Below are 12,953 nucleotides of genomic sequence, written 5' to 3'. Positions count from 1 at the left end.
GCCTCTGTCAGAGTCAGCAAAAAGGGAACAGTAGAAGCTTCTAAAAACACAGCGTTTACTGTTTGTACCAGATGTTACTTATCAAGGGCTCACTGGAAGATTAATTTACGACATGCCGTAGCGCGTCGGCTTCTTGTGTTGGGTATCTGCTGTGTCAGGTGCGACGTAAAGCAACGTATGATAAGCAGAAACATCAAGCACTTAATACAGTACGAAGTCGCATTATAGGAAACCTGGAGTTATTTTTAAAACCGGTGCCAGAGCCACTGGGGCATGAAACACAAGTCAACATATGCACAAACACATTCTCCATGCATTATTGATGCATTTTTGAAGCCGCTTGCCTTTTATCATCATCAGAGCTCCCTGCCATTGAACCTCGACTGTGTCAACAAGCCAAAGAGTAAAACCTCAGCTATAGGAGGAGCTGCTTCCTCCACGGTTATATTAAAAAGAGAAAATGGGGGTTCCATTTGCTCCGACATTTGCATTACATGTACCTTACATCGAATTTTCCTTGAGAGGCTGCATGCGTTTCAGTGGGGACAATGAAGCCATTCTTCTGGATCACTGCCGCACATATTACAATGTTCCTATGTTCAATTTATTTATTTATTTATTTTAACAGAAACTGAGGGCCCGTAGCGAGCCTCTTTGATTCTCCATAGGTTTAATAGCCCGTGGGAATAATGGACGCCGTGTACATGAAAAGCGCAGATAATCACACAAAGAGAAAAGCCCTGGTTGAGGTCTTCTTCTTCTCCTTCTTCTACAGAGAGCTCGTGTCACGCACCAGGATTACAATGCCTCCTCAAGGGAGCTTCTCAGTCGAGCACAGAGCTCTGACATATTGGTTATGACGTGCACATATGTACACGTGTAATGAAAAAAAAAAGCACATAAGCATCACTTATTCAAAGGCCTACATGAAGCGACGCTGCAAAAAAAAGATGTGTTTTTTTTTCCCCCTTCAGCCTCTCTGTGCCGTTGCTCTGCCTTTGTGTGCAGAGAAGAAAGACGCGCCTCGCTCTGAATCATTATCCTCCTGTCTACCCATCAGTCCATCTCATTTTTCACTCGGCCCTGTCTGTCTCTCTCTCAGCAGGCGCCGCGCTGTGCTCTCCATTCCTTCTTGCAGAGAATATCAGCATGCGAAGCTGAAGTTGAGCCAGATGGATGTCTCCAGAATCTGCCACTCTCTCCTCAGACGCTAAGCTCAAGGTTAAACCTCCGAACGGACGGGAGGCGGAACGGCGAGCACGAGCCGCCGCGCCGAGCGCGCTCCCCTTACCGCTCCATATGTCCTCACTTTAGCACCAGCGCGTTCCTCGTGCGTCAGCGGCTCGACGATAACGAAGCCGCTCACACGTGGCCGTGCGTAATGGTTCTAAATGCTGCTCTCAACCTTCAGGCCGACCCGCGGCTTTAATTCACGCTGCAAAGGCAGCGCGCGCACAAGCACCAACAAAACAAGACAAGGGCACGTGTACGAGCGCACACGTACAAACGCACAGGCGGCCTTTAGAGCCACAGGCGCCAGAGACGGGTCAGACAGCGCCGGTTCCGGCCGCGCAGCCTCTGAATCTGGCATTCATGAATGGAAATGTATTCAGTTTTTCGACCAGCATTCGTTCCAAAGCAAATTTGATAAGGGTCACTTGCGTGTTGATTCACATGCTGACAGCAAGGTTTTTACAAGGCACGTCATGATTGTTTTCTCCCCTCCAAAACAGTCTAAATATAAACAGCGGGGAGCCCACGCGGAGAAAGATTGCATTTTTTTTGCTTCTCTATAAATAACAGCAAGCTCCCAATCAGACCTACAAAGTGTGTAGCTGTTTGACTTTGCGTGTGTTTGCGTTCACACACTTGCGCGTGGGGGTGCGTGCGCAATTAGCCACGTCTGTGTTAGCAGGTCGGAATGATGGATGCCTTGGATGTGGAAGCCTAGCACCTGAATCTGTACTCCCGGGGGAATTGCCAGGAAAATCCAATGACAACGCGGCGCCGTTTGATTTGGAATCTTTGATAGCTGCAGCGAGGCTCATTTCTCCACATCACACAGAGGGAAAACGGATGGATGGGAAACACATGCACGCAGTCAGGTGCATGTATGCTTGCGCGCGCGCGTGTGTGTGTGTGTGTGTGTGTGTGTGTGTGTGTGTGTGTGTGTGTGTGTGTGTGTGTGTGTGTCAGGAGACATGAAAACAAAATCCTAGGCCGGCTGCCCATTTCAGCACCATCCACGGGCAGTTGGGTCTCAATTCTCCATTTGAAAGCTGCCCACTCATATTTGATACGCGACACAAAAAAAGAAAGAAGCAACCCGCGCAGAGTGTCTGTGCATTGTCGCGGCAGATATGTCACAAACTGGTGCCGTTGCCGGGGACAGAATGGACTGAAGTGGCTGAGAGAAGCAGGGTATTGACCTGCATTTGAAGACGTGTCGCGGACCCTTAATCCATAAAAAGGATCTTGTCAGCGGGGTGATGTCGTGCCAGCAGCCTGCTGGGCTGGCTGTGGAGATGGCCAAGCCCTGGAAGGCAGTCTGGCTGGTGGGACAGTATGGCCAGAGAAACTACCATCTGCTGGGGAGAGATGTGTGTTTTCACACACACGGCCCCCTTTGGCAACAGCAGTTTGCTAGGGCTTCTCAAGGACTGGGGGAGGAGGGTGAGACGGGCAACGACGAGGCCACGGGGCGACCCTGCAAAACGTGCAGAGCGAACCGTGCGATTTGGTATTTCACGTGCACGTTCTGTTTCTGCATATGAATGTTAACACACATAACGCACTCACATGCGGGGAAATATCTTGTATGTTGCACGGAGCGCTTATAATCCCAAACATTTCAGCCTTCACGGCTACACAACACATATATTATTCACTAGAGGAAAATTGCTGCATTCCCAAGTAGGAAAATGCACACGCAAACACACACATACATATAAACCCCCGCTTGCATGGAAGCACACATACATCAAACAAAGAGCAACTAAAGGTCTGCTCGTGCTCCAGCCTTCCGGACTGGCTTATCCTCTCTCACTTTTCCTCTTCCTCCCCACTTCAAAGTATCATGTCAGTAAAAAGTTGGCAGAGGAGCAAGGGCAGGTTTTATCGAACGTAATTTAAAAATGAATAAAAGATTTTCGTGTGCTTGTATGGCATGATTTTTTTTTTTTTGTCAAAAAATGGACACAAAGCACATTTGTGTTTAATCCCTTCACGGTCATATTAAGCATTGCACTGCACAGTGCCCAAATTACATGCATTTTATAAAACACAATGCATAGAGTGCTGTCTATCTAGCTATCTGTTGTGTATTTGTGCTAATTTGTATTAATGTAAAGAAAATTTGGGGGAAAATTAAAAAAAATACATATACAAAAAAATGTTGCGACCCCCTTGCAGTACTTTCGCGGACCCCCTTTGGGTTGCGAACCCCCTGTTGAAGACCTATGTTCTAAAGGGTTACATTGGTTTGCAAAAACGTAAGAAATCACTGTTTCTCACCGATGTATTTTTGGGGTGCACAGTTAATTCTTCAACGGCCAATTGTCTTCCCCATACCCGAAACCCTTGGGTTTTATAAAAATCACCTTGCTTCTGAATTCAATCACCTCACTGTATCCATGGTAATCCAAGCTTCCCGATAGAGATGGAAATTTAGCACACCCTGGAAAGACGCTGCGAGGTTGTTTTCAAGCAGCGTGACACTCACTAACAGGAGGAATCATTCTGACAAAGTGCCACAGACACGCCGCAAACGCATGAGCAAACAACGGAGACGCTGTTCTAAAAACAGTGCCTCGTAGACACGCCGTTTGCTTTTTCAAAAAAAAAACCCCAGTCTTCAAGTGCGGGGCAATTATCTGCTCACGCTGAAGCTGTAAACGCAGCGTTTCCAGCACCTCCTCATCGTCGTCCTCGAACGTGAGCATGGATGAGAACTTCGACTGATTAGAGGAAGCACGTTTTGCTCATGTCTGCAGCGCGACTTAAGCTTAAAGGCGCCATCAGCGGTGACACAAAGGATTTGTCATAAACATTTCCGCTATTGTACGGCTATAACGGGCGCCGTCGTCGCGTGCGAGCTGATCCCAAAATTGCATTTGCGTCAGTGACAGCTCGTCAGACTCGGGAGACTGATCCAGAGATGTGTGATAACGCGCTGAACCCTCGTCCTGTTAATTAGCAGTGTCAAACAGACCCCCAGTCCCCTTCTAAGCGACTGCTTCCCATTCTTTATTAACCTGTCACATACATAAAATGAAAACAGCGACGCCATTAAAGCTTTTATACATCTATAGAGCTTCAAATTCCATTTGACGTCGGCAGCGCTTTCTTGGATTCTGTTACCCATCCAATAATTACACATCTTTCTTCCTAATTGACTTTGCTTTGATAATTGTGCGCCGCGTTCAAACTCGACCCCAGATGCAGTTGAAGTGTGTTGATCGGAAACGTGAACTTAGTGACAAACTGTCAGCGGGTGGCGTTTTCCTGTAGATTAAATGTCATTCGCTGCCCCTCTATAATTATTGATCCCACAACTGCCGACAAGAGTGGCTATTCATCAGCCTGATGACAGTGTTTCTAATTTATCTCCTGTTCTCATCGATCCTTAATCTGCTCCGCCACATATACAGTAGACGAACCGAGTTTCACCACATCCGTATAAGTTTTGTCCCCTGAGTCAAACTAATGTCAGCGACGGCTTTTGGGCTTTGGGAGATCCGTGATCATCCCTCCACAATGACTGCTTATCGTGCTCTGCATTTTAGGATACGATATAATGAGCCTAGGCTCTACAAATCTAACAATTATATAACCGACGCAAAGTTAGGGGCCGACCATGTCGTGAAAAGCCTTTGTATCTCAGCCGACGGAGCCAAACTGCGGCGGCCCGCGTGAACGTAATCCTCGTTTTTTCCTTAAAGCTCTGCGTGACAAATCAGTGGCTGCGCATCCTGCTCGACATTTAGTCAAGCAGAATAATGCATATTCGTCCTGTTTAAGTTTTAACAAGCGCAGACAAAGCTACGTAGTCTGCAACAGATGTGACACACCAGCGAGCGCGTACGCAAACTTCATATATATTTGAAAAAGGAGGTGGACGCCATTTTACCGGGATCCCACACCGTCGGCTCCAGATGTGCGACGCACCAACGGGAGCATCATATTTATTGCAGCGATTGCCAGCAGCAAGTGCGCTCTGACTCCTCTGCTCCCACGGGACACCTGACATCCCCTCTTTGATGTGAGCCTCTCAGTTCTTAAGTCCTCGACAATGCGGGCACTTTCACAATGCGGAGAAGGAGGTTTATCTGTCGGGGGGTGGGGGTACCATCAGGAATGATTTGTCGATGGTTTGGTTTTCTTCCCAGGAAGTACACGGCTGCATAAATAAGTGCTCGCCAACAGGCTGCGCAGAGAGAGCGACCTGATGATGGAGCTGTGGCATAATCTCTGAGATGAAAGGAGGAAACTGTGAAAAAAAATTACATTCATGAGCCAGTCTCATAAATTCAGACTGAAATTCGAACCCAATTGTGTGTGTGTTTGCGTGTGTGTGTGTAAGGTGCTCAAAGTGTACAAGAAAATAAGCTGTTGTATTTTGCATGCAAGCCTTCCACTTATTAATGCATCTTTTTATTTACCTGCTAGAGCTTCCTGCTATTTCACATCCAGAGCATCAGGGTGCTCTGCTATGTCATAAATGAAAGCCTAGTTACACACCACTTAATCCTCCAGCTTAATGCAGTGAATTCAAACATATGAAATTATGACGCATCTCTGCAGGTCTTATAGAAAATCTTTTTTTTTTTTTTTTGACGGTACAAATCCCTGTCTTAAATACGAGCCTTTAAATAAGTGTTTACGTGCCAGGTTTGTCCCTAAAACTTGCCATCACTCTCTGGGTGCCTACGGACAGATAGCGAGGAGTTAACATCAGAAGTGTGCAAAAAAAGTACTCAGGGAACAGTTATTTTTGTAATGAGCCACAGTAACATCAGATGCTCCCCTGCCTGCCGTGCCACTCAGGTGAGGAGCAGTTTGGAAAATAATATTTTTCCCTTTAACGACCAAACAGACGCCAATGGCGCTCGTCCCGCTGCTCCCGTTAAAGCGGTGTAAACCGCTCCTTGAATCAGCGTGTTTTAATTAACGGCTTCGCACTCCTTTGCCACTGGCATTGCCCTTGACTGTCTTTGGGCGACCGCGGTTATTAGACGGGGCTGATACTCTGTGTGTTTGCGAGGTTGAAGCCAGCAAAATGGGGAATGAGCTGAAAATAATATAATAGAAACTTTAGAAGTGAAGCATTTAAGCTGTAAAAACACCTCATCTCTGAAATAAAATGCAACCATCCAAAGTATGCACAAAAAGGGCTTTACTACAGCCACAGTAGGACTGTGGATCAAATGGCCTGTGGCTTGTTATATTGCTCTTTTCATTATTTAATTCCACATGTATAATTTTACCTGCATGGGAATCTTAGATGCCTTAAGAATGGTTTGCACCTTTTTAGTTACTTGCAGCATCCCCAGCTTTAGATTTTACGTGACAAACCGCTGCAGTACTAAAATAAAAAAAATAAAATAAATAAACATTCCAACTGGGCCCATTTTCATGAAATGTCGTCATATTTTTTCTTTTCAATGTTAGCGGCAAAACTACCGGAGGGACGGACGTGTTTTTGGCTGTAAAGTGGAGGAGCAACAGCAGCAGAAACATTCACAAACCCTGGATGTGTTTACACGGACACAAGCATTTCTGATAATCATTCAGAATAAAGATGCCTCAGGTAACAACCTCGATCGGAACAGAACGATCAGAAGGAATTTTCAATTAAAATAAATTAAAATATGTACTGTGGTTCTGTTATTTTTCCACAAGATTCAATTCTTCCCAGTGGGCAGAACCGCTTGTAAAATTAGGTTGAAGAAATACTGTCCATGTAAAATAGCCACGAGAAAAAAACCCATGAGGAATTAAACTTAAAGGAAAAGAGCATTTTGTAATACAATTCAAATGAAAATGAGCTCCTCCAATAGAATCCACCGAGATAAATAACACAGAAGATTTCGGGGGCACGTGTTTTCCGTGCAGTCGTGACTTCTCACCTCGCACCACGATGGTGGTGGACTTCTTGGCCGGGTTTCCCACGTTGTTGCTGGCCACGCAGCTGTAGACGCCGGCCTCGTCTGAGCTGATGGCCGGCAGCGTGAGCGTGCCCCCCTTCACCACGCTCCGCTGTGGCAGGCTGTCATTACTGCTGACCCAGGTGAGGATGGGGGGCGGCTCCCCTCCAGTGGTGATGCACACCAGGGACACCGTCTGGCCAGGATTCACCACGATAGGATCCTCCACCAGCAGTTTGATGGATGGGGAGGCTGCAGAGAAATAGAGCGCAGAGCCTAAGACCGACTGCGGATGGATGGACAGCTCTGACAGCTATGACAGCTACTGAATAACTTAGCTGGGAAACTGAATTTCACCACATCACATCTGCCCATATCTGTGTTCGTCCCGCATTTATTAAGACACATTTATTGTGGATGCTGTTATTTTCATATTGCAGCTCGCCGGCAATGATTTCAAAGGAAATTATCTCTGCAATAAGTCGCAGAAAAAGCCATATGAAATACCTGTCTTGTTGGTGAGTTTGAAGATTACGCTGCGGTCGGGGATCCCGCACACATTCCTGACGGAGGCGATGCAGCTGTAGTTGGCGTAGTCCTGAGGACGCAGGTTCTTCAGCTTCAAAATCTTCGTTTCCCCCTGCAGCTCGGATCAAACCAACACTGGTATGCAAATGTGTGTCAAAAATATCATGATAAATACAAGATACTATGCACTGGGTAGGAGGCATCTCAGGAGAAGGGTCGGAGAATACGAAGCTTTAATGAAGACAAAGATTAAAAAGAAAAACGATGCAGATATTTTATTCAAGAAAATTAAGTGTCAGTTTGCTGAAGTCTGGTGTGTGGATTACTCTTCACTGAAAGGCCCGGCAGCATTTTCCACCACTGAGATACAGAAATATGGGTGAGCTCAGCAGGGGGGCGTGGGGGGGTCTCTCCACAGAAGTGGAGATCCACTTTGAGGACGCGCGATAGACTCCAGCTGCGCCTGTCATCCATGAGCCCCGCCCAGAAGGTTATGATGGGGATGTGAACCTTTGATCTGGCTCACTCCAGCGTGTGCGTGAAGAGGCGAGGAGGAGGATGGGCGGATTAAAATGCGAGTCGGGCCCGCACGCGGCATCCCTGTCACCCCCGTCACCATCGCACTCTCTCGCATCCAGCGAGCCCCGTGGATAACTTAATAATGTGAGGTTGACCGCGGCCCCCGTTTTCCGTCCCTATTCTCTTTCTGTCGCCTCCTCAGCTTTGGGAGCAGATGTCAGGGGATGAGGTGCGGGTATTCAGACTGCTAGGCTTTGCTCACGCAGTGGGGGGGGGAGTGGGGAGAGAGCCACTGAAAAGAAAATCCATTTGGAAAATGCAAGACGCAGAGAAAGGAAGGTAAAGGACAAACCAAACTGTAGCGGAGGATTGATGGCCGTATTGATGGAGAGACTGAACACTAAAGCACACGAGAGATCCAGGAACGGGACTTAATGGCTGCCGGTAAAGGGCAAAGGAATTAAAGAGGAGAGCAGTATCTTTGTCATTGCGCGTCCAGCTTTGGGGAGCAAAGAAATCAAAGCAGCTGGATGAACTTCAAATGCTTAATTGTAAAGATGAAATTAAGGCCTTTTTTTTAATTTTTTTTAATAGTGGCAGCAGGGAATGAACTCATTATTAATTATAACAAGCTTTAAGTAATAGATTTTGATAACGCTGAACACATTTTTTTGAACGATCCTTCATAAGTTAGTTATAAGCGATTAATAAAAACATCTGTGGATCATCCCACAGATACTTGATCGCTTTGGCATCTGGTGCTGTTTTTTAAGTTGTTCCTAATTAGTTTTTGTGTCTGTGTCAGGCTGTATCCTGCTGGGGATGGATGCTGACATCAAGGAGTGTCATAACTGTTGGGTGGGAGTGCCTGGTCTGGTCTGGGGTTGGTACATGTGTCAGTAACATCCACATGAATGCCACGTCCAAAGGTTCCCCAACAGAATACTATGTCAGTCAGTGTAATTTACTTCTCTTGTTAATGGTCATAATGTTATGCCAGATCGGTGTATGATAGGGCCATTTCGCATTAATATTGCTAATCAAATAAACTGTCATTTCACGTGAACATTAAGTTAATAAAGTTAATAAATGGCTTTTAGTCTATGTGTTCTACGGCCGTTTTCCAGAAGCTGGAAATTGTTCTACTTAATGCTTTATAAAAGATCTATATATCTTTAGCACATAATCACTTCCATACAGATTATAAACTTCAACAAAAGGTGCCCCACCAGAAACTGGTGTAGAAAATTGTCACCCTGATATTAACTGGCCATCAAGGTGTTATGTTCTCAGGACAACGTGAAACATCCAATCAATCGTAACCATCAAATCCCATCGACCACTAAGAGGCTAAGAATCTGAAGAGCCGAGAGACAGACCTTTGGTAATTGCGACATTCTCTGGCGCTTTTGAGGGAAATTATGACGCGAGGCGTGGAGGAGACGTAACAGACAGCAGATAAGGACGGGGTTTGTTACAATTCAACCACAGCTCTGGGCCTCGATTAATAATGAAGCAGTCCTCCGCGCAGAGCTCGAAATGCCACCTCTGCATTTCTACAACATCGGTGGGAATATAAAACATTTGTTAGGCTTGAAAAGGCGCTGAAGTGAAGCCGGAATGAAGAAAAATGGAGTGGGGAAGGTGCAAAAATGAACTAAATCTCCTTGGCACAAATGGAAGAAGGGACAATAGCGAGCTCGAGTCGACGCTACAGCTTTGATTTGGGTCACTTACGAACAAGTCCCCCAATTGTCTGTGGATGTTTCAGGCGAGTTCAGATTAATTGTTGAAAAATAATGTTAATAGCCATTTATGTGAGCAAATTACTCAGAGTTAAGACGGGATTTATTTGGGGTTGGACTCACGCAATGCTAATCTGGTGGTTTTGGGTTGCGCTCAACTTTTCAGACCCAATTAGAGCTTTGATAGGGGGCAGGGGGAGGAAGCGAGAGAAGGGGCAAAGAGGTATGAACAGCGGGATGGATAAAGGAGGAGTGTCTTTGAGGTCCAGTTGTACAGCTTCTTCAAACTTCCTCACTCCCTCCATTAATCCCCAGCCATCTTTCTCCATTTGGCCAAACATCAATTTCACTTCTTTTTCCTCTCTCTCTGTATTTCTTAAGCCTGTTTTCCCTCTCAGGCACCGCCACCACCCACCCCCCTCTCTCTTTCCTCATAGATTTGCATTCTCTCTGATGCCCAGTTCCACGCACAAATGACATCCAACTCAATCAATTCAAAAACTACAATTCCCTTACAAGTGACGGAACGGTCGCAATCAGGTCTTTGTTGACTGCTCAAAATCCTTATCTGGAACAAAGCCTCTCAATTTTCCGATTGTAAAGAAAATCCACTCGCTCGACTGGAAGAAAGCGACTGTGAAGAAAAACCCTTGTCGCTCTCGCGTCTGCAATCCCTCAGTATGCATGTAGCTCGTGAATCTGGGTTAACGAAAGCGATGGGGCTATTCTTGGGGTTGATGAGTACAAGTGTTGCTGCCCCGTCGCTTGAGAAGGGAGGACATTTTTTAAAGGTAGTGTTTTGTTTTGTTTAAAAAAAAAAAAGAAAAAACAGATTTTCTTCTGAAATAGCAACGGTGAAGTTGTCGCATTTCACAAACCAATACGTCGCCTTTGTTACGAGACGTGTTCGTTTCATTAATTAGCAGCTGGTGCTGACTCATCCCTGTCGTGAAAATTCAGAGGAGTGCGTGTGTGTTGTGACGACACGTTACACCTTTGGCTCATTGTCAAGAGAAGTTGGAGAAGGTCAGAGTTTACATATTTATAGTATCTATTTAAAGCCCTATAGTGAATGTCCAACATTATCTATTAAACTGTGTTACCATCTTAACAGATAACAGATTACAGCAATGAAAAGTAAGATATGAAAACTGCTTAACTTTAAAACTAAGGCTCATCATAGAGTGTTTTTTATGGAAGTTATTTTTGCAATCTGTTGCACATCTGCTGAGGCCAAAAAAAGCAGCTCTTCTCAGTCTTTCTGTCACGTCTGGAGGAAACATTAACCTGTACAAATATGTTTTACACACATAGCGTAAATTAGCAATCACAGCTGCAAACAGTGACTGAAATACAAGCACCCTCCCGTGGCGAGCGGGCGCCGCGTCACAGGAGTTCGATGAAAGCCGATAAACTGCGAGTCTGCTTTGCAAGGAGCGCTTTGAGGGTGTCGCAGCTGCAACTTAACTGGCGGTCATGAGATGATGCGGGAGCACACTGTGAGAAAGGGCTTCGGCGAATTTAGCACCTGATGAACACGCCTCGAGCTCTGGCCCCGAGATGTTAAAGACGGGTGTTTCACTTCCTCTGATTTTGATCAACCTATTTGCTCCCTGTAGTCTGCAGGTGGCCGGCATTAGGTGCATGTCTTTGTGATGTTAACCCATCCAGACAGCATGTAACGTACAACGATCAGGCATAACATTATGATCACCTTTGTAATATTGTGTAGGGCTCCCTTGTGCCTCCAAAACAGTTGTGACTCACCAGACAATGGACATGGGCCTTCTGAGGGTGGGGGGGGGCATTTGATTCCTATGGGTTGAGGAGCGGGGCCTCTGTGGGTCATCCCATAGTTACTTGATAGGTTTGGGTAGTGAATTTGGAGGCCAGGTCAACACCTTCTGCTGTTTGCCATGTTCTTTTTTGAGTTGTTCCTAAATCATTTTTGTGTGTCTGTGTCAGGCTGTGTATGGTTGCTGCCATCAAGGAGTGTCATTGCTATGGGGTGGGGGTACCCGTTCTGGTCTAGGTGGGTGCTACATGTCTAAGTAACATCCACACCAAAGCCATTATCCAATGTTCTCCCAGCAGAACATTGTATTGTGATAAGATGATCGATGTTTTGTCAGTGGTTTTAATGTTGTGGCTAATCTAAGTATACAGTATGTATCCATTTAAGATTGGATACGACAGTTGTGTGCTTCTCCTTTCAGTTCACAAAAGGTTTGCAGGTATTTTTTTTTAGAGGAAAACTTAGGTCTTAAACAGCATCAACATGTAAAGTGAGTCCCTTTGTAGTCACTTTGTACTTGATTGTGAACATTCCAGGTTGTGGTTGTCTAGCAAACTGGGTTAACCCAACGATCCAAGCCAGCTACTGACTTTGCAGCTACTTATTTCCTGCCTATGTCTCTTATGTCTCTATGTGTCATATTCAAGGAGTAACATTTTTAGGCCCACTCCTGGTTGTAGGTGCAAGCTATCAGCACTGAATAAAACTAAAGATGTTTCCTTGCATGTGCGGCAGCATGTCGACTCTGTCTTACCTGTGTGAAAAATGGCTCATAGATCTCTACGCCCTTGTCCGAGCCCTGAGTCAGGACCTCCCTCCCGCGGTGCCAGCTGTAGCGGACGGGCGGGTTGGAATTGGCCACGCAGCGCAGGAAGACGGTCCTCTCGTAGTAGAACTGCTCCTTCGCCTCTCCTATGCTCTGGTGCACTGTCACCACGGGGTCATCCAGGTCTGTGGGAGGATCACACACGCAGAGAAGGAAGCCGTCAATAAACGCATCTTCATGAGCTGCCGATCAACTAATAACACTGTTCCAATTTCACGCGCGTCGGCCTGGCTTCGGCGGCGATAATGACGAAGCAGGTAGAAAATCTTTACGGTATCAGTAAATACAAATTCAATCTCTCATAATCTGCGCCGCTTGATTGTGGTTAAAGGTCTGACCGATAGGGTCAGAATTCTCATTGCATTAGGAGGGCCAGTTATCGGCATGCAGTCTGG

The 12,953-nt window shown here is 46.0% G+C and overlaps 1 protein-coding gene across 2 annotated transcripts in view; it reads right to left on the bottom strand.

Annotated features, from left to right (window-relative positions):
- Positions 1–12,953, bottom strand: part of LOC124999039 (MAM domain-containing glycosylphosphatidylinositol anchor protein 2-like) — a 177,454-nt gene that overhangs the window by 76,288 nt on the left and 88,213 nt on the right. For both annotated transcript variants that reach the window (XM_047573781.1, XM_047573782.1), the window contains exons 4-6: positions 12,487–12,683; positions 7,653–7,785; positions 7,128–7,397 (exon numbers count right to left, since the gene is read on the bottom strand). In XM_047573781.1, coding sequence (XP_047429737.1) covers positions 7,128–7,397; positions 7,653–7,785; positions 12,487–12,683 — 600 coding nt within the window. The remainder of the gene's footprint in view (positions 1–7,127; positions 7,398–7,652; positions 7,786–12,486; positions 12,684–12,953) is intronic.

This window comes from Mugil cephalus, chromosome 21 (assembly GCF_022458985.1).
Source record: "Mugil cephalus isolate CIBA_MC_2020 chromosome 21, CIBA_Mcephalus_1.1, whole genome shotgun sequence".
Taxonomy (NCBI): domain Eukaryota; kingdom Metazoa; phylum Chordata; class Actinopteri; order Mugiliformes; family Mugilidae; genus Mugil; species Mugil cephalus.
This window is presented reverse-complemented; position numbering and strand designations above follow the sequence as displayed.